The 21,574-nt window shown below is 37.1% G+C and overlaps 2 protein-coding genes across 2 annotated transcripts in view; one reads left to right on the top strand and one right to left on the bottom strand.

Moving 5' to 3' along the window:
* Positions 1–3,263: 3,263 nt before the first annotated feature.
* KIAA1143 (KIAA1143 ortholog) lies at positions 3,264–8,658 on the bottom strand. The gene is made up of 4 exons (XM_072412274.1): positions 8,501–8,658; positions 7,477–7,597; positions 5,815–5,959; positions 3,264–3,559 (listed from the first exon to the last, which is right to left on the bottom strand). Exons 2-4 carry the CDS (start codon positions 7,582–7,584, stop codon positions 3,363–3,365), a joined length of 450 nt encoding a protein of 149 aa, XP_072268375.1. The 5' UTR covers positions 7,585–7,597; positions 8,501–8,658; the 3' UTR covers positions 3,264–3,362.
* A 92-nt stretch (positions 8,659–8,750) lies between these two features.
* Positions 8,751–21,574, top strand: part of KIF15 (kinesin family member 15) — a 51,525-nt gene continuing 38,701 nt past the window's right edge. The window contains exons 1-9 of the mRNA XM_072413373.1: positions 8,751–8,875; positions 10,644–10,677; positions 10,761–10,944; positions 11,325–11,401; positions 11,684–11,721; positions 14,114–14,211; positions 17,707–17,886; positions 18,802–19,011; positions 20,737–20,862. Coding sequence (XP_072269474.1) covers positions 8,857–8,875; positions 10,644–10,677; positions 10,761–10,944; positions 11,325–11,401; positions 11,684–11,721; positions 14,114–14,211; positions 17,707–17,886; positions 18,802–19,011; positions 20,737–20,862 — 966 coding nt within the window. The 5' untranslated portion in view covers positions 8,751–8,856. The remainder of the gene's footprint in view (positions 8,876–10,643; positions 10,678–10,760; positions 10,945–11,324; positions 11,402–11,683; positions 11,722–14,113; positions 14,212–17,706; positions 17,887–18,801; positions 19,012–20,736; positions 20,863–21,574) is intronic.

Here is a 21,574-nt window from a genome sequence, read left to right as displayed (position 1 = left end):
GGTTGACTGCTGTGCTTGCTGGAACTACATGAAAAAGCCAAGCCATGCCTTGACCAAATCACCACCACGCAGAGACATAGTGCAGAACAGGACATGGTTAGTAAGCAATGGGGAAAGATCAGGGAAACCGCAAACAATAGCTGTCATCTGCCCTTGGCTTGACTTTTTTTTTTGGGGGGGGGGGGGACACCCTACAGAGTTTAATGCCTTTTTAAATGGTTCTAAGTAGTCTATAAGGTGTGGTTGATTAAGCTGGTAGTTTGTATAAATAAAAAAGAATAAATATTTCCGTTATTGATCACATTAATATTGACACATTGATTAATTAAAAAAAAAAAAAACAACAGGGAATGAAACAATATTCACATAATCTTATAGAATGAAGAGGAATCAATTGAAAAAAAAGAAATCCCACTATATGTCTGTAATGTGATGGGGCAAAGCACATTCAGCTATTTACTATATTATGAGAAGTATATAATGTAGTAAGCTGCGCTCTCCCACCCTGCTGTTTTTCTATCGATCATATGGTATTATTTGTAGAACATTCCAATTACAGAGCTGCTAATCTGTAGAGTGCAAAAAATAAGCCCAGCATGCAGGGAGACCCAAAAAGGTGGGAGCAAGACTAAGCTATCAACATGAACAAAAGAGCAGGACCAGACAAACAGCAGGAGAAGAAATCTCATGAATGGTACAAGAAAACAGGCAATATAGATTACACTGACTACTGCTAATTTCAGCCTTAACGCCATATTAGAGTTGTTGTAAGAAAAAAAAGAGAGAAGAAAATAATGTAGCAAGCATAAGGATAGGCATACAGTGTAGCAAAACAAAATAAAACCAAAGCTAATCAAAGTACTCAACAGTCTCACCATTTTTTGGCATTTAAAAAAAGACTACCATTTAAAATTGTTAGTTTAATGGTTTCCAAACTTCAGAACAACTGGGCCAAAACAAATACCTAACAATTCTAATGACCTAACAGAAGTTATAGAAAACTTTGTTCTGCCCTAAGCTAGGCTAAATGTAGACAGCAAATAAATTTAATGGCAAATTAATTAAAACATAAAATATGAACATTCTGAAAAAACTACACCTCATTGACACATACCTTACGGTCAGATCCTCCTCCCAATGACAAACCCAACGGACAGACCCTCTAGTGAGCTGTACTTGAATGCTGCAACAACAGAACAGCAACATCCAAGTGGATCTTTCGGTCCTCAGGGGGGCAAGTGTGCCTGAAGGTGTTTTGCTAACCCCTTGGTGGATCACCCAGCTTCACTGACAAATGTCTACCTTCAGCCAGAACTTTTATAAAACAGGCTCAATGACTATAAAGTGCAAATCAAACATCAATACTGTCTTTGGATTGTGCAGAACATGTCTACTGTTATTGAGGCAGAACAATTCTATCTTTAATTCATTAGTCCTCGGCACATTGTTTGGTCTAATTTTTGCCTATATTTTCACAAGCTAATTGTAGTCAAGCTAATCTACTTTTTGGACAGCAACGATTTTTTTTCTGGGACACCTCTGATTTAGGTTTAATTGGTGCAATCTTTATTTTAAATCAATGTAATTGTATATCTGCCTAAGCCCAGCTTCAAAGGATAAGGATCATAAAACCTGTATGCCGTTTGTATTGTAATTTCTTTAGCCTTGTACAAAATGACACAATCAGAATAAAAATAGGATTGTGTGCTAGGTCAAGCCTAACATTGCATAAATAATGGTTATTACGAGAATTGCCTCCTTCCACTGCTAACCAACACACATTTGAACGCCTATTTATAAAGAGGCAAACTGCTCACCATGTCTTTAAAATAAGGGCACTTTTTGCTTTATACATTTAAGTCTGTGTTGACAATTTTAACTCTAATTAGTTTGAGAAAACTCTAAGATAATAAGCATGTTTGATCTAGAATTCACTGGTTCAAAAAAAGTTTTGTACACCTGTAATACATTTATACAGAAATGCAAAAAAAATAAAATAAAAAATAAAAAAGCCCACTGACGATGGGTTTAAGATTAGCAATCTGCAAAAAGATTACCACTTTTCAATCACTACTATTTTACCGTTTATTGTGCTGTACACATAGATCCCATAGAAAATAGTAGTGATTGTTCAAATGCCCTGTTCATCATTTCTGCTGCCAATGGCCACTAGCTCAATGCAAGTATGCAAGCTGATGGAGCTTCTGATGGCTACATTAGAGTTGTTACAGCACCTCTATTCCTCAATTGGATGCTTGGTTGCCGGGAAATAAACTTGCTCCCACTTAGGTTTGTAAAGGGGAAATAAAAAAAAGGGATATCATTTTTGTTTTTCACATTTTTTATAAATAAGATCCTTGGTTGTATTTTCTACTATAAACTGTTCAGCATCAGCATATAGAATTGTATAATACATTTTATGCCTAATATTTATGACCACATTCTATCCCATTTAGTGTCATTGGTGTACATAAAAGTTAAATTCTGGGACTTTAGCACATAAAACAAACAACATAACATATGCTAGAAGGCATAAACAGAGTCATTCCCTGAGACCAAAACACAGATTGAGCTCCAATAATGCATTTTGCTGGTCCACTGCTGATCATAAATTCTGATGTGTTGTTTTTAATTAGAAGTCAACCACAAATGTGTCCTTGCTTTCAACCTACCATTAATAATTGTGTTGGAAATGGTGGAAAAATAAATTTCTGTTACATTAATGTGCTTTTGATCAATTTTCATTTTAAACATTTTGTCCCAGACACCTAAAAATGATTGTGGTTAAAAGGTGACCAAATTGTAGCATAATTGCTTATTGTATGGACAGATTAGGGGCCTTTATGGAGGGCATCAGTTTGAGATATTTTTCCGATATAATTCAGATACCACTGTCAGGTGCATTTGACTTAAAGTTGACCTTCTGACTTGCATGGCTAGAGTGGGTGTGGTATTCCAATGGATTTAATAGCACAAGAGTGGAAAATACCCTTGAAGAAAACAAAGCGCTTTAAAACACAAGGCCCTAAAAACAAGGTGGTGTGCGGCATTCACTGGTCATCTAAACTCTTAGCTTTTCAAAACAACTTAGCTTTTCTTTAAGCCATTAAAAGATATGCCATGTTTTTGCTTTTAGTAGTCCTGTTATATCAAAAATGTACATGCACACATAAACAGCACTAAAAAGTACAACAGATTAAAAAAAAAAATTCTTTTGAAAAAAAAAAAAAAAAGGTTAAAAGCAAAACTTCACATGAATACTATTTTACAAACATCAAAAAAATGTTTTAATTGAGAAATTTTGCAAATAACCAACATCATAATAATTTGTAAAATCAAATCCGCCCTGAAAACTCAAGGCATTAATCTTCATCTTCCTCATCAAAAGACAGTAAACTACTATTACGAATGGGTTTCTGGCTGGATTTGCTAGATGAAGATTCCTGGTTTTCTTCTGACTTCTTTTTCTTGGTAGAAGTCGCATTTACACCAGAATCAGTGATGCGTTTAACTGGCTTTCTGAACAGGATCTTTCCATCTGCAGAGATTGAATCATCATCTACATGGATAAAAAAGATGAAACAAACATTTAGTGTCATTTTCAATTTTTGGAAGCCTCATACAGTCCTCTTCTTGAAAAGTCTTCATGAATACAACAGAAGCCCCAACCAATAAAAAGACTATCTAGTGAAGACTGAGTCTGCAAATGGTTCATGTATCCACAATATATGCATGCAGATTTGCAATTCTGTAATTATATAATTAGGCAATTATACAATCTATAAATACCTTAAATTGCTGTATTTGTGATTGGCATCTAAATATTCAGGAAAATTACCAACAAAAATAACTAAATAGCTTTTTAAAGTGGCCCTGAACTTAAAAAGAGAACATATAATATGTCATGGGGAACATATATTAATAGTAAATGTAGTAATACCAAAAAATATGTACCTTTTGTCCTGAATTAAAAACAGTAGTGTACTCTTACAAGGTATATAGTGTAAAGGTTGTAAACAAACTAACATATTGGTTGCTGGAGAAGAGTTGGCAATGCATACATCCCCCTTTTCTTTGTTTTATGAACCTCCCCTGTTAAGATGGCCAGGATAAAAAAAAAAAAAAAAATGCATGATACGACATTAACAGGCAAAAGATCAGTCACGTCTTCTGTACTGTTTGCCTTTGTTGAGCACAACTTCCACAGTGCAGGTGCCATTTATTTCTGAATGGTTTCAAAAATTTGCTCCCATCTATCATTTCAAATGAAACCGGACAAATTAATAAAACAATCTATATAAGTAGCAAACCCTATGGGAGGATTGCTTCAAGCCGCAGGCTTTATAAACACTTCTACATCCATTTCCCTGTGGTGTCCACATGGCCTGTTTCTAGCTATGAAAGTCCAAGTATACTGCAGTAGAAACCTCGCATCTACTGGTACACAGAATACATTTAAAATGTCAGCAAAAACAGGAACTATCATACTTTGGTGTCTCGTATTTTCTGCTGAAATGTAAATAAATGAATACAAAATATAGCAGTGACTGTGCAATTTCTACTACAGTGCACTTAAAAATTCATTATATAATAATGCACTGATTGCTGTTTTGAGAGTACAAGAAATACCTTTTTTTATGTTTTTGAATTGCTGTATGGATTTTAAAAGTACAACAATGTACAGAAACGGGTTCCCCTTGGATTTATTTTTTGTATATATATATATATATATATATATATATATATATATATATATATATCTCAAAAGGCAATATATTCTTTTAGCATACCATTTAAGAAAACAGAAAACTAACAGAAATTTGTTGGTACCATAAGTATTCAACCTTGAGCCATTATTTGGTAGAACCACCTGAAATTAAGAACTGCGAGTCTTTTGAGTTCATCCTATACTAGTTTTGTACATCAAAATCCTGCAATTTGTATCTAATTATCCTGACAATTTGTTTGTTTTGACCAAAGTTAGTTGGTCAAGAGAAAGTTAGCTAGTTAGAGACCAAAGAAGAATAGCAATTCTAGAGTCTTGCTATTGATTTAAAAAATTAACATTATTATAGCTAAGTTACGGAGCTGCAGTTACTGACCAAATAGAAGGAGATCCTTTGCTCCAGTCTCAGGTCTCTTAGAAAATAAAAAAGGGTTAAAAATAGGGTTGCCTCTGGAAATTGCTTTTTTAAATCTTATCTTCAATTCCAAACACTTAGCCTGCCCATGAAAAGCATCTAAATGTGATGCTACTACCATGGGGGTGGATTATCATGGTGATGCGCAGTGTTTTAAATGAAAAGCAAAAAGTTTATTTTAGTCTTCACTAAAGTTTTCAATTACAGGTTGTAACACTATGAAATGTAAAAATATCTGTGGGAGATAATACTTACACAGGAACTGTGATAACCAATAGAAAATCAGTCCATGTCTACATTTTAACCCTAAACTGTTGCAAAGTAACAAAACAAAGTTTTACTCTCCCCTCAACAGAGGAACATAACAGCACTTTTAAGAATAGGAAAAGCAGCTCCATTAAGAAAGTTCTGTAGATAGAAAATATGGTAGGTGGAAGTAAAGAATTAAAAACAAGGCTTAGTTCACCTGAATGGAAAAGTAAATATATAATGAAACACTACAATGTTAACTCTACACTTCAGCATATGTGTGGCAAATGGCTTGTCTTAGCTAAGAATGGAATGTTTGTGATTATTATGTGAAACAAAGTAAATTTTCAGTTTTTAACCTCAGCAATTTGACTACCTGCAAAAAAAATAAATTACACACACACACACACACATAAATACTAACCTTTAGCATTTCCTTTAATTTGTTCTTTAATTTTCATAACCTCCTCTTCTGAAAGGTCACCTTTCCTAAGCACTACAACTTGTGGCTGTTCATCCTCCTGGTCACTGCCATCACTGTCATTTGCTACGGTAGGAAGTTCCTGCCGCTAAGGGGAGAATGTATTAAAACAAAAAGCTCAAGACTTAACAAAATTACACCAGGGGGGTCTGTGGAACTGTTACCTGAAAGAAAATACAATTAAAAAAAAATCAGCACCCCTTACTGAAATTTACCATATTTAAAATTTCAGTTTAAAATTATACACACCTTAGTAATAATTCTTTCTTGCATTTACCTACATTGCAGAACGATATATATGTATATGGTGGGCCCTATTTCAAGGCCAATGCAGGCAATCCTTAGGGGAACTATTGAACTAAGTAATAATTGCATTACTAAGTACACATAATTTAACTCTGACCCATTGACTGCATCTGTAACAATGCAGCTTGTGGATCTAAAAGTATTGTAATGAATACTATTCTACCGAACTATTCAACTTCTCCCTTTCCACTGGTTTCTACCCCTCCACTTTCAAACATGCCGGTATTCTTCTAATCCTGAAGAAACCCTCACCAGACCCATCCATACCTTCCTAACTACAGTCCTATATTCCCTCTCCCATGATTCCAAACATCTTGAGCGCCATGTCTACAAAAGACTGACGGATAACCTGAGCACCAACTCTCTCCTTGACCCTCTCCAGTCTGGATTTCAAGCTGCCCGGTTCTCTTTTCTCTGTACACCTCCTCTCATCTCCTCCTTTGGCTTACAGTACCATCTGTATGCCAATGACACTCAAATCTATCTGTCCACCCCTGACTTTTCTCCCTCAGTGCTGGATAAGGTTTTATGCTGCCTATCAGACATCTCTTAAAATCAAATTCAAGCTCCTGTGCTTTGCCTTCAAATCCCTACACAATTCTTGCCCCATTTACCTTTCTGACCTGGTAGAAAAATACTGCCCCAGTCGCTCTCTCCGCTCCTCCAATGACATACTAATGATTTTCTCTCTCATAAACTCATCACACGCACGGCTCCAAGACTCTTCCAGAGCTGCTCCCACTCTCTGGAATGGTCTTCCTCATCCTATTTGGCTTGCTCCTACTTTCTGTTCATTTAAAAGAGCAATTAAAACCCATTTATTCAAACCTGCCTACCCATCTTCTGTTTTTTGAAACCCTCACTACTCACCCACCACTCCATATCCCCCCTCCTATTGTGTGTTACTTCCCCCACTTCCTAGATTGTAAGCTCTTAGGGGCAGGGTGGGTCCCCTCCTCCACCTTTGTTACTGTCTGTGTCTGTCATTTGCAACCTCTATTTAATGTACAGCGTTGCGTAATATGTTGGCGCTATATAAATCCTGTTTAATAATATTAATAATTATTGAAACACTATGGCCTCTACTTGAAACCTGACATTCCCTCAAACTTTCCCAGGAATTGAACATTGGTGGCGGTGGGGGGTCTGATGGAGGTTTTTTTTTCTTGCAGGGCCCAGGTGGTGGGAAAGCACAGTGAATATTACTATCAAAAGAGAATGGATATAAAAGCAACTTTTTATTTAGTATTTAATAGGCAAAATGGGGGGAATTTTTCAAAAAAGGGTGCCCATACATACCTTTGTATCTACTGTCGGACCTTCTCTGTATCCAATATCTTTCTTAAACTTTGTCAAGAAGGAGGGCTCAGCAGGCTTCACATAGGACACTCGATTCTTTTTACTCATGGCTGAAAGGCAACTGAAATGAAAAATGATAGTATAATATAACCAGGATAATATAAAGATTTCATCCACACAGGAAGTACATTGTTATCAGCAGGTTTATTGACTGGCTTACATTGCAGGGAGACATGCTTAGGACTTTACTAAAAACATACCGCTGGATGTAAACAATGAAATGCTGCGGCGGGTAGGAAGCACTGAGATCTTAGTACGTATCATTCTGTGGAGAGGGAAGGTAGATTACTATAGTTTAATGGGGGATATGGGACCCTGTATAAATATATAAAGAAGGTAAAGAAGTTTAAGCTCCAGATAAGGAAAAGATTCTTCACTGTAAGGTCTGAGAAAATGTGGAATCGGCTCCCTCAAGAAGTAGTTTCAGCAACTACTATAGATCGCTTTAAGAAAAAGCTGAATGCTTTTCTAGAAGCACAGTGTATAACCAGGTATTAAGGCTTTAAAGTAAAAATAACAGTGACTTATGTTTGAACTTGATAAACCTATATCTTTTATCCCCCTGACTTACTATGTAACTATAGGTCAGGGAGGAGGAAAGGATAGTTCTACATTGGTTGTCCATACACTTATACTTTAGAGGATAAATGGTATTTCCCACAATGTGTATCCTATCCAACCTCCTTCATCACAATGGTGAAGATCCAGCATTGTTTACATTCCTGGCAAGCCCAATATAATTCAATAGGGCTGCACTGGGGGCATCTGGTGAATGTAAACAATGGAGTGTGGCCCTTCAGCTCTCAGAAAGTAGAAAGCTATGCAGGGAAGGTAAGTACACCTAACATTCACTATGCAAACCAGTTCCCAGTACCCCTGTTCCATATAAAATATTCCAGGTGACTGGAATTGTAATGTTAGCTCCTGAACTGTGACATACATAGAAAATAAAGTGCACACATACATTACAGATACTCCAGCCCTTTGTATATCTCTGCTGTGCAGACTCTCAGCACGCTCCAGGTCACACTGGGCCTTGTAGTTCCTCACCAGCTATGCACATTTCTCCAATGTGTTCACCACACATCCGGCAACACACACAGAGCAGCCGCACTACAACCCGCACCGCCGCACAGCCTCCATGGACTGCTGACTCCGCCCACACCCAGGACTGTCACATGACCGGGACAGCTTGAAAGGCTCTGTGGCGCTAGGCTGTATCTGACAAGAAAGCGCCAAATTTGAAGCGGCCGCCATTTTTGTTGTGTGAGAGACTGAAAGACGTCAACAGGACGGGGGGTCGGGGACACGGAGAGGAGCATGGCGCCCGGGACAAAGAGTACGTGTCTGTACATTATATATAATGTGTGTGTCAAGGTTATTCAGTCACATTTAGCTGGGCTTGTTGTGTTACACGCAGAACAAGACCTCATAGAGGTGGCTGACTGCCCCTGGATAAAAAATGTGTAAAAGTTTCCACGAATGGCTTCCCTCTGTTATTTCCTATGGCACCCCTTTTGTTTGTTTCCTGACAATAGTTTGCTTGGTATCAGTGACCATTTACAGATTGGTGTCAGCTTCTGTACTGCCATTACTGAGAGGTTTTCTCTTCTTCTTTTAAAGTTCTAAAGCCTAAATGTTGTTTTTTAGCTGTTGTTTTTATCATTGGGGATATTTTTTTTGCTTCCTGTCCTAGAGGCACAACAGGAAGTTAGAGAGATATTTCCTAAAATGAGTGAATTTCTCCTTCACACCTGTGGTCAGGCTGCGTAACCAATGGTTGCTGTGTGCCTGGGAGCTGTGATCTGCACCTCAGGTAACACATTGCCGCACAGCTGTGACTGAGGTGCCCAGACAAAAGTGAGCAGTGACTGTTGTTTTCTGGATTTGTGCTGTCATCTTCCAGATGTCAAAAATAGTTCCTGACCTCTTGCATTCCCCTAAACAGCAGAGTTCTGCAGCTCACCGCCGGTCTGAAATGGCCATTTCATGTGTGTCCTCCCTATTAGAAGATTTCCTCTGATGTGTTTTGGGGATGACTCTTGTGTTTCTCCTCACTTTCTTCCTCTACAATTTGAAGAGCAAATCTCCCCATTTGGGAATACAAACTGCAATAAAAACTTGACAGAAGACCCCCCTTCTATCCAGAATTTTAAAAAAGTACATTTAAAGAGTATGGAATGGTTGTGTCAAAAATGAAAGCATCTGCATTTTACCTAATAACACAAATCCTTTATATACGTATATGCCACAATCTGATGTTTGTGAAATTGTACAGTCAGATTGTTAGGGTGTGTACTCACATCAGTCATCTTGTGTGACCTAGCATGTGTACAGCGTTCCCCTTACACAATTTATTGATTCAACCTGGCAGATTGATAAATGACAAATCATGGATGACCCCTGTCCTTTCCTATTGAGGAGGATACAGCAGGGTGCCACTTGTGTGCCCTCCCTCCTCTCCTTTTTATGGAACTCTCCAGCACTTGTTTGTTCTACTGCCACTGTAAACAATCAGAAAAGATTATTTCCAGCAACTTAAGTCTCAAGACCGTGACCAACCTAAAACCCACCACAAGTGCCCCAGGCAAGCATATTCCATCATCAAAAATACTTTGTCATCATGTACAGAGATTTTCCAGCTTGGTGGAATACTCCATGCAACCTGATCAGTCCTTTAAAGCTCATTTACCCCTATGTGGTGCATTATGTTCTGCTTTACAACACAAGTAGAGCACGGAGCCCTGCCTTTCAAAAAAAAAAAAAAACTCTAGCACACACAAGAGTTATTAAGTACAAGTTTCTATTGTTGGTGGATCATTTTAACTTGGTAACTTTAAAAGTAGCTTGCAAGCCAAAAAAGTGTGGGCACCCCTGCATAAGGCACCTTACTGATAACAAATTGACTTCCAGCACATTACCTTGGAGGGGGACAGCACCTGCTACAATATATATAGAAATGTCCCTCTAGAACTTTGCACAAGAGACGGCAATTGGCAGCAGAAGTAAATGTTAAAATTGCCATTAATCAGGTCCCATTACCTGGCCCTTCGGTAACAAAATCAACCTGCCTGCCTGATCACAATTGTTTGTGTTTGTTTTTATAGGTGACTTAGTTGATCCATCTCCCTGCTTAACAAGGTAAGGAAAAAAGCTTTTCAATGACCATTTTTCATAATATGTGTTTTACTCTTGATTAATTTTGTTTTTTGCTTTCTTTGCAGCCTTGAAGGTGATGCCATAAAAGTATTTGTAAGAATCCGGCCCCCGGTCGATGGAAGCCTGGGTGGTGACAGTGACCAGGGGCTTTGCCTCTCTGTACTGTCTCCTAACATGATTCGCTTACATTCTAAACCTGAACCAAAGGTTTTTACATTTGATAATGTGGCAAATATGGATGCAACTCAGGTTTGTGTGTTTGTTTGTTATTTATTATTTTGGATATTTCACTTATAACCTGGACTTGAATAGTTTTGGATTACCAGAACTCCATTATTGTATACTGTTCCAGGAGCTGCACTATATACCTTTTGTTAAATATATATATTATATAAAATTTATGCTTAAGGTGCCTAGTTTTGATGCCTGCATCACAATAGCAACTGGTTCACTAAGTGAGTTACAAAAGTGCATTTAAGATGAGTAACGGCAGTATAAACCCTCTTCTGTTAAATGATTACCCAAAGCAAGTATTATACTTAAAGCAGACTATCGCCACATTTATTTCTTTATATTGTTTTTGATAAATGAAGCCAAGAACTTTTTTTTTTTTTTTACTTTTCTTACAGGAGTCCGTTTTTTCATGTGTGGCAAAAAATATTATTGAATCCTGTATGAATGGTTACAATGGCACAATTTTTGCCTAGTAAGTATTTAATTCTGATAAACTATATTTTTTTACAACTCGAGCTAAAATGTTTTGTTTTTTATTTTCAATAGAAAGTGTAAAGTGATAAAGCAGCTGTGTTTTTAAATTTAAAAAGAAATGTAGAAAATTATTTGGTTTACTAATCGCCTATGGTATTACCTAAGCTTGTATCTATTTTTAATGAAAGTGTATATAACATATTGTAAAGTTATATTAGGAGAATCCGTTACAAAATATATTTTTTGTTCTAAAGAAAAAACCCTCTTCGTTCTTTTCCAGTGGGCAGACAGGTTCAGGAAAGACCTTCACAATGCTTGGTAAGAAACCTACAAGTCTATTATTATATTAACCTGTCACAAAACACTGGGTGTTTCAAGCAGTAATTTATGTTGGTATATTTTTTGGTTCCTTCATTTATTAGTTTTAATATGTAAAATCCCATTGCATTGCAATTCATAAAAAACTTACTAAGATCAGAAGCCATTAACCTACTGGGTGGTTCATTTCTGTCCGGATTTATATGTCTAAAAGCAGTACTTTTTTCATGAAAATGTATTTTATAATATAGTATGGGTATAATAAAGTTTGAAACACAAAATTAATTTAAAAAAATAGAAACATTTTTACTATTATATTATACTGTAAAAAAAAAAAAAAATTCATGAAAGAAAATGTACTTCTTCTAGACATTATTGTATTGTAATTTAAAATCCCCACCGCGCCCCCAACACAATGGCCGCATGTACCGACATCACCGTGAACTCCCCAGTGACTCATCAGATGCAGAGAACGCCGGCTGCAGGAAGCGAAGAGATGGGAAGGACGATGGAGGAAAAAAAAAAAAAAGATGCTGAAAGCGGTAACACCAAGTCACACTCAGGGTAGCTAAAACAGTAAAAAGCAATAGTAAATAGAGCCTTAACTGATCCACCGGCGTGGTGGATCAGTTAAGGCTCTATTTACTATTGCTTTTTACTGTTTTAGCTACCCTGAGTGTGACTTGGTGTTACCGCTTTCAGCTTTTTTTTTTTTTTTTTTTAATAAATTGTTGAATGAAATACAATAGTTGTTGCTTATCCAAAAAAAAAAAAATCTGCAGTAGATTAGCTTAAGTAATCATCAAAACAAACCTTATCCTAACTGTTTCAGCAATGACTATCCAAGATGAATCCTAATAATGCTGCTCAGTTAAATGATGTTGTATTGCATGTGAAAAAAATACAGACAGATTTAGGGTGTAAAAGCAATCTAGGAGTTCTGTGATTTATGAAATGCATGCAGGTGTTAGATACATACCCAGATTCCCTGACCCCAGCAGGCTGTTTTACTGAAAGGATTTATTGAGCTGACAGGTTCAGTACTGTACACATAAATGTCAAATTACAAGGGTCTTCTTTGCTATGCACCCATGATCAATGTCTGTAGTGCATTATAGGTATTCTAACTTAGGTATCCCTTAATGTAAATGTTTTATACATGCTCTTTGGGACATGTTGGTGTAAAGTTTATTCACCTCCGCCACTTGTCTGTAATAACCCCTATACTTTTCACCACCTAATAAACTAAATTTTGATTATACCTGTACTGTACAATGGTATATTTTTACCTGTTGTTCAGGGTCTGTTTTTACATGTTTTAAGACTCACACATATTTTTGTGTTGTAAATTGACCTCTTAGCATCCATTATTTTTAATATCTGTTTTCAAGAGTATCTATCATGCTATTTGCAAAATATTTCTGTATCATGAATTGCCCTGCATTTGCCCAAAGCCTTCCATAGTTTAGTAATTATGTACGTTCACCTGTAAGAGAGGAAAACACAAGCCCATGACCATGGTGGTTCATTGAGGAATCATGTTTGTTGCCTGTGTGGTCAACTAGCAGTACCTACCTCTTTAATACAGTCTAAGATCAATTTTGGGTGGGAAGTCACTTAACCAGTTATCTGTATGGTTTTGGAGTGTGGGAGGAAACCCACACAAACACATGGAGAACCTACAATCTCTATGCAAATAGTGTCCTGGCCAACCCAAACCTGGGACCTAGCACTAAAAAGGCAAGAGTGCTAACTTCTGAGCCACCAGTATTGTAGAAAAATGCTCTTTACAATTTTTTAGCTCACAAAACTTGATACATCCTGTTTAGTTACCATATATACTTGAATTAAACAGCATGTGAAAATGTTGTTGCCCTTTATGTACACTCTGTTTACCCTTCTGGGTAGCTAAAAAAAAAAAATAAAGACTCACGTGGTCCCACCGGCGTCCTCCAATGTCCTGCCATCCGATCCCATCCACTGGCCGCTTCCTCTTCCTTTGTTCTGTCCCCGGGCAAAGAGCGCTGACGTTCCCGGCGACGTTGGTGCATGCAAGGGAACGTGGTGGGAATTTCAAATTATTTTGTATTGGATTTAATACAAAATAACTGAATTGAATCCAATACAAAATAATCATATTTATTTATAATTATATAAATGCTACTGTACAGTTATATTACAGGTTTCAATATTTATTTATGCACCCTTGTTTTAACAGATTTTATTTTTTTTACAATGTACAATAAATTTTCATGAAAGACAATGTACTGCTTTTAGACATATGAATCCAGACACTGCCCAGGAGGTTAGAAGTGAAAGATCTTTAGGGCCCCTAATGTCATGCATTTTAAGGACACCTAATATTGATATTTTGTACTATTTTCTTTTCTAGGACCCTCTGACTCTGATAACTTTACTCATAACCTGAGAGGGGTTATTCCCAGAAGTTTTGAATATCTGTTCTTCCTAATTAATCGGGAGAAAGAAAAGGTAGGTATAGTGTGTGTGTGTGTGTGTGTGTGTGTGTGTGTGTGTGTGTATATATATATATATATGTATATATAAAATACACAGTGCTCAACCCAGAAATTTTTTTAAGCCGAGTGGGAAGAAATTGTAGGCGGGTGGCAGCCCCTGTATTGGGACCAAACTCTTTAGTAGCCACCCAAAAACAGCCGGGTGGGTGCGATGCTTTCTCAAACTTTTTACCCAAGAGAAACATTTGAAAAATATTTCAGGTCTTTGGGAACCACCTATAAAATTAGTTTGAGGGTTGACACTAAGTAGAATGATACCAGTGATCTTTTGGCGGTCTTGATAAAAATCATTTGGAATTTTTTACATTGTTAGTGAAAATGTTACCCATTATGTCTGCTAAAAAATCACTGGTGTCATGCTACTGGCTGTGCAAAATGGTGTTGAACCTGTATATATGCAGGCACCATCTGATGTGAGCTCAGTCAGTCAAAGCATAGGGAACCCCCTAACAACTGCTGGAGGAATCCGGGTTGAAATTGTCTGCCTAAAAGGGTCTTGTGCTTCCAAAATATATGAGGTAATTAAAGCAATAAATATGGTCATCCTCACACCCATTGTATCATCATGGGGTCAGGATTTCCGTGCTATACAAAGACGACTGCTTAAAGTGTAACCGTATCAGTCTCTATTACCTGATCTGTTTCGCATGTATTGGCTTTCACAGGGGTATAGCTGGGACATAAACAGTTTGGATTGGATGTACAAATTGAAATTGGTAAATACACATTGAAATCAGTACATATAGGAAGTTTAACAACCAAAAGTTACAAATCAGACTTCCCAGATATCATAACATAATATTTCTTTTATCAATATCCATAGTCCAATATCCAAGTCTTTAAACAGAAATAACATTACTTAGGATTGCATTAATAATATGTATAGATTGTTGTTTTTAGTGCTCTTACCAGTCTGATGGGGAATAAGGTAACAATATCTATGTGTAAGTAAAAGTATGCATGTGTCAGTAGGTTAAAAATAAGGTTGTTACTTACTTTGATTTAGTCAGAAATCCAAGTTGGAGAAATATCAGTGGTAAGGGAAATGGTTTGTTGGTTAGTGCTTAGTAGGAATACACAAAATAGAGATTACAAGTATGCTATATTTTAAACTGTAATGGGTGATGTCAAGGTTATTAGAGAGTTTACTTGCATGTATAGAATTTACTTGTGAGAGAGGTTTTCCCCAAAGGTATGTAACAGTTGTTTATGTATAGCACAGAAATCCTGACTCCATGATGATACAATTGGTGTGAGGATGACCATATTTTTATATTGAACTGCTTTATTTAATTACGTATGATCAAATATGAATACATAAAATATCATTTATAGCCACTTAAGGGGTGGCTATCCCTATATGCATCTACACTAAGGAGAGAGATATAGGTCTATCTCTACAAATATGCAACTTCCAAAATATAACTAGTGCCAAATCCTCAAACGCCACAATGCAGATGCTTGTCGCCTGAGACCTGGTTGTTAAGCAAATTCGTCGAGAAGCAAAGCATCTATCCAGTCTGCAGGGCTGTGAGCGTGTAGTGACGGTCAGTGACCAGCTCGCTACAGTCTGCAGAACAAGGAATGAGAGGAAGACACGGTGGCTCGGGATAGCACTCCAGCCTTTGCATCGCTAGGTCTTAGGTTCGAATCCCAGCCAGGACACTATCTGCATGGAGTTTGCAGGTTCTCCCAGTGTCTGCATGGGTTTCCTCCGGGTACTCTGGTTTCCTCCCACATCCCAAAAACATGCAGTTAGGTTAATTGGCTTCCCCCTAATAAAAAAATTGAGCTCCTTTGAGGGACAGTTAGTGACACGATTATGGACTTTGTACAGCGCTGCGTAATATGATGGCGCTATATAAATACTGTGTAATAATAATAAAAGACAGAGGGAGTCCAGAAGAACGAAGACGAGACCTGGCGTGGATGTACACTGTACAGTTTTATACAGTGTCGGAAGAGTCGCCCGTAAGTGTGGGATGTCGGTTGACAGGGTAGTCGTAAAACAAGGAATACCTGTAATCTAGAAGAGCAAGGGTAGCAAGATGTGTCAAAAGAATGGACATATTTCCTTTTCTGAATGCAGTCCTTCGGACCCTCTGGGTCTTATGGAGATGTTAGATAACTGGCCTCTCCATCCCCCTGATATAAGATAGTTTTTCTTGACACACGTGGGGGCAGGATGGGCATAAATGTTTAGCGCTAAAATCCAAATAAATGAGGCAGCTAAATAGAGCACAAAGCTCAGTTTGTTTGGCATAAGGACTAGCTACAGTCCACTAAAGTAATTCCAATTGGTTAATATTTGTAAGAGTGTCCTTTATACATTTAGGTGGAACCCTAGAGAACCCCGGTGTGTTCTCTAGGGTCATAAATGCTACTGTTTGTGGGGGAGAGGGGGTGAGCCCACAGGTGGATTAGGCATAGGAGAAAAAGACATGCAGTCATTCATCGGGAGAGAGTCAGACGGAATTTAAAAAGCTTTCCAAATCTGAGTAGGAGTATAAAAAGAATATGGTCCCTAATTTGCATGTAATTAAATGAAAGGGCCTCCCCAACAAGAAGTTTTGCAAGTTTTAATGTAGAATGTGATTCAGGCATTGTCAAGGTCCAGTTAGCCTGTTTCCCCTGCTGCCCTTCCAATGGTCTCTTTTATTATTAAGGTGATGAAAGAGGAGTACCTTGAGAATTTGAAGAATGTGGACCCAGGTTATACTGCTTATGCTGATCTCTGTCCGGGTGAACCCAGCCTCTCTACTTAACCCCCAAATGCGTCTACTGCAAATTCTCTGCAATACTGCAACCATATGTTATTCCTGTGTTACCTGTTTTCAAGGTCATTTAGTGAGGGATGAAGAGGCATCAGATGTTGATAATTAATCTCCCATTTCCAACTGGTAAATCCTGTGTGCCAGGCCAGACTTTACAAATTCCAACTCTGCAACTTTTGATATAACTTTAACCTTGCATATAGCGGCCATGTGGATTGCTTCCATTTTGTTCAATAGGCCCTCCATGTCCGCTCTAGCTATATTAAAGCCCATAGTTTTAGTGACCTTGAAAATTAGGGCTTGCTGGGATACCTGAGAGTTTGTAGGTTAAGATGGCCGGTCTTGCACATGTAAAACCCCCCCCATTTTTTTTTTTTTTTATATGGCCTGAAGAAGAAAGCTGCTTACCAGGCCTGCAATGGAAAATTGGTTAAAATGCATGCTCATGTTACTATTTGCTTGCAAGTTGTACGTTGATAGCCCTCCCTATGTTTTAAGAATTCTTTAATGTTTAAAAAGGTTGAGAAAAGCTGCCTTAAGGTATCAATGCTATGGACTGTCAAACAACTGCCATTTGCATAACAAATGTACTTGGCTTGGATGGAAATGTGTTTTTCTCTCTTGACAAACTGTTCTTAAACAACCTTTATACCTTGTATATTTTTATTTTTCAGTCTGGAGATGGAAAAAGTTTTCTGTGCAAATGTTCGTTTATTGAAATCTACAATGAACAAATTTTCGATTTACTGGACTCTGCATCTTCAGGACTTTTTCTCAGGGAGCATATAAAGAAGGGAGTGTTTGTTGTAGGTGCTGTAGAGCAGGCGGTGACCTCTGCTGCTGAAGCATACCAGGTAAGTTTGTAAATGGGACATTTTTCCATCAAGGGGAGAAAAGTTCACAAGCTAGACTGTTATCGACCACCCCACAAATATATATATATTAATATATATATATATTTTTTTTTTTTTTTAACTGTGGGATAATTGGTTGACATAGTTTATTGCTCCTGTTGTCCTACTGTGCTGGTAAACCTTATATAGTTATCCTGGTGTTATAACAACCTTAAAGGAAATTTAAAGAAAATCTCTCCATTGGAATCATAAATTGCAATAAAGACTGTCCAAATTTATTTGTTGCTAGTTCCAAAAAAAGGACAGAATTGCACCTACCTAGTAAGCGATCTTGTGCAAATTTTTAGCAGACCCAAAATAAAACCAAAAAAAACACAACCTTTTTTTTGGCTAAGTCATCCAATTGTGACATACATATCCCAGGAGGCTACAATATTTTAGCTTCAAAGTCTAGTGCTGAATGGCTGATAAAATGAAACCTCAGTTATCCGGAAACTACACTTATCCTGATTCGGCCATTTCCTGTGAGTGCCGGATAACTGAGGTTCTACTGGAGTTCAGCTTTAATGTTTCACTGTAAGTGTAGATCTATATAGGCTAGAAAACCCAGCAACAAAAATTTGCTTAGGGCAATTCCGTTACATTTTAGGTGACACATTTATCTTGTTATTTTTGTAACGATTCCTGACATATGTCGAACTGTTCGATTTGTATAATTTTAAATTTAATGATTCAAAATAAATGAGAAGAATCATTACGCAAATGTTCAGATAAAATAAAAAACTAATGCATTGAAAATATTAGCAATTTGCCTTTTTTCTAATGTGCATTCAATAATTAAAAGTCCTGTGAACTGATATGTGTGCTTTGGATTTCTGGTAATTACATCATTTTTTATTTTTAATAAATTCCCAGGTTCTTTCTACTGGATGGCGAAACAGACGAGTAGCATCAACCTCGATGAACAGAGAGTCTTCCAGGTCTCACGCTGTCTTTACTGTCACAATTGAATCCATGGAAAAAGTTAACGAAATTGTTAATATAAGATCTTCACAACTTAACCTTGTGGATCTTGCTGGATCAGAAAGACAAAAAGACACTCATACTGAAGGAGTCAGGCTTAAGGTGAGCTGAACATTTACAGAAGCCAAAATAATTTATTAACCCCCCCTAGCGGTAATCCCGTGTATGACTCGAGTGGATTTTACCTGCAAAAAGCGTTAATCCCGAGTCACACTCGGGGTCGCCTAAACCTTTAAAAGAAAAAAAAAAAAAAACACTTGCCTTGCTCTGTCGGTGTCCCCCGTAGTCCTGCTGGTACCTGCAGGTCCTGGGGACACATGATCTCTGGGGTTTCCCGGTGACGACGGTGTGAGCGGGAGGATCGGCGGGAAATTCAAATAACTTTGTATTGGATTCAATACAAAATAGCTGTATTAAGTCTAATACAAAGAAATCTTCATATAATTATATTATACATGCTACTGTACAGTTATAATACATGTTTCCATGTAGAAAAAAGTAACGCTTGCATGGAAATAAGAGATTTACAACGGTAGGAGGGTTAATTTGACTCAATAGGCATATTCAAGAAGTCCTAAATTGGAAAAACATAAATTTACTGACTTGAAAATTGAAATTAACAATTGGTTTGTTCTGATGATCCTAGGTGTGCAGCAAATATCTGCAGTCTGCTGAAAATATGAGTATATGGAAATAAGTGTTTTTGTACCTGCTGTTAGGTGATTGTTAGTTTTGTTCTTTAGTCAGGTTTCCCTGTCACCAACACCAAAAAAGAAAACAGAAAAATGTCAACAATTTTTCTTTTGTATTTTACTTATATAAAAAATATTGATCTTGATTATTGAAGTATTGAAATCTGTAGGCCAGCCAAGTAGAATCCCTCTCCTACATACACTGAAGCAAACAGTATTGAGAGTGTGATCATTAACACAGTTGGTGGCAGCTTTGCAACTCGAAAAAGCCCCCTGATCTTGTGGAATGTTCCTTTTTATTTGTTTTTTGTTCTCTGTATAAAAATAATACACTAAACTTTTAAATCTATTTTTGTCAATATTTGTTGCCAATATTATGGCAGAGGCTCACCACTCACCAACGAGTTTAATTCTTCTATAAGCAATGTGAACAAAATAAATATAGATTCAGTGATAAAAATCCCCACAGACAAGTCCCACATTTTATGTGGTTAACCAGAAGGTACCCTGTAATAAAAATTGGTAGCTGGAAAAATGCACTTTAAAAAAAAAAATACTGAATGGGAACACAGAACCTCCTACCTCACACGTCCCAGGAGGCTCTTGGCTGCTGATCTTGGGCATGCAACGAAGGGGCATTTTCCTACACTAGGGGAAGGAGATGCAAATCTTACATATGCGCAGTGAGATCTGCATCTCCAAACCCTAAATCACTGCTGTTCCTGTAATGGGAGCTGGAGGATGAAACCACAGCTGGGAACTCAGCCATCTGGCACCCCGAAAGCATCAAAAAAAGGTAAAAAACTAATATATATATATATATATATATATATATTGGGTTTGTTTTTTACACCCTGTCCAGTTAGCCCAATAGTGTGTAAGGGGAAATCCAATAAAGAGAAATTGAAAAGTCCTTCCCAAATAAAACTGGATTAAAATTGGATGGAACACACAGCAATGTGATTAATCTCTTTTTAACAACGTATTGTTTTAGACTAATGTAAGACCTGTTTATGTAATAAATGTGTAGTGGCCTGTAAGGTTTTATATTTAATTAACCTTCATATTGAATGCAATATTACATGTTAATAACTGCACAAGATGTTTTGAACTGCTTTATATTTATTATTTGTAGGAGGCTGGCAGCATAAATCGATCACTGAGTTGCTTAGGGCAGGTGATCACAGCCCTGGTGGATGTGGCTAATGGCAAGCAAAGGCACATTTGTTACAGAGACTCAAAACTTACATTTTTGTTAAGGGTAAGCATAATTACACTGGTAAATCATTATTACATTGGAAAAGCAAATGTACACATAAAACGTGAATGAAAATGTAAGGTTGAAGTAACAAATGTAATGGTAATATATTGTCTTTTAAGAGTATCCTTTTTGTGTTCTGTTTACTCTGAAGTAATTAATATTATTATTAACGCGATGTACCTTCTGTGTGTGTTTCACATAAAATCTTTTAAGTTTGGCCTGTCCGATATAAGCGGAGAACAAACAGAAGGATCTTTGTTGAATAAAACAGTTTATAGGAATATTGTGGTGGTGTAATCCATAGACTCAACAAATGCCGAATCAGAACCGCTAATGCTTGATCGGAACCATAAATTGGGTTTCTCTTACAATATGGTGTAACTCTTCACTTATGAAATGAAGTTGCCGTTTTTTTAAATAGAAAAATTGAGATAATTGGCAGAAAGTATTTGGGCAGGAGTTAAATATACTCAGTGTCTGGTTGTCTGTGGTATCAGTATTTTCTGACCAAGAACAAATAGGCACTTCAGAAAATAGAGTGGACATTTGAACCAAACGCCACCATTGCAACCTTTTGAAATCTTTCAGTATAGGGTGCTTTTCACAGAAAAAATGAAAGCGAAGAAAGTCTTATTATTTAAGCCCTGCTCAACAGATGTTGTAATTTTATATTTTGCTAGCAAGTCCGAGATATTGGCTTGCAACTTTTAAA

This window comes from Pyxicephalus adspersus, chromosome 5 (genome assembly GCF_032062135.1).
Source record: "Pyxicephalus adspersus chromosome 5, UCB_Pads_2.0, whole genome shotgun sequence".
In the NCBI taxonomy this organism is placed as follows: Eukaryota; Metazoa; Chordata; class Amphibia; order Anura; family Pyxicephalidae; genus Pyxicephalus; species Pyxicephalus adspersus.
This window is presented reverse-complemented; position numbering and strand designations above follow the sequence as displayed.

What these genes read in the sequence shown, in the direction of transcription:
- KIAA1143 (XM_072412274.1), bottom strand. Translation starts at nt 7,584, where the DNA reads ATGAGTAAAAAGAATCGAGTGTCCTATGTGAAGCCTGCTGAGCCCTCC. An exon ending in GTCCGACAGTAGATACAAAG is followed by an intron (nt 5,960 to 7,476) that starts GTATGTATGGGC and finishes TTCTCCCCTTAG; the next exon opens with CGGCAGGAACTTCCTACCGT. An exon ending in AATTAAAGGAAATGCTAAAG is followed by an intron (nt 3,560 to 5,814) that starts GTTAGTATTTAT and finishes TTATCCATGTAG; the next exon opens with ATGATGATTCAATCTCTGCA.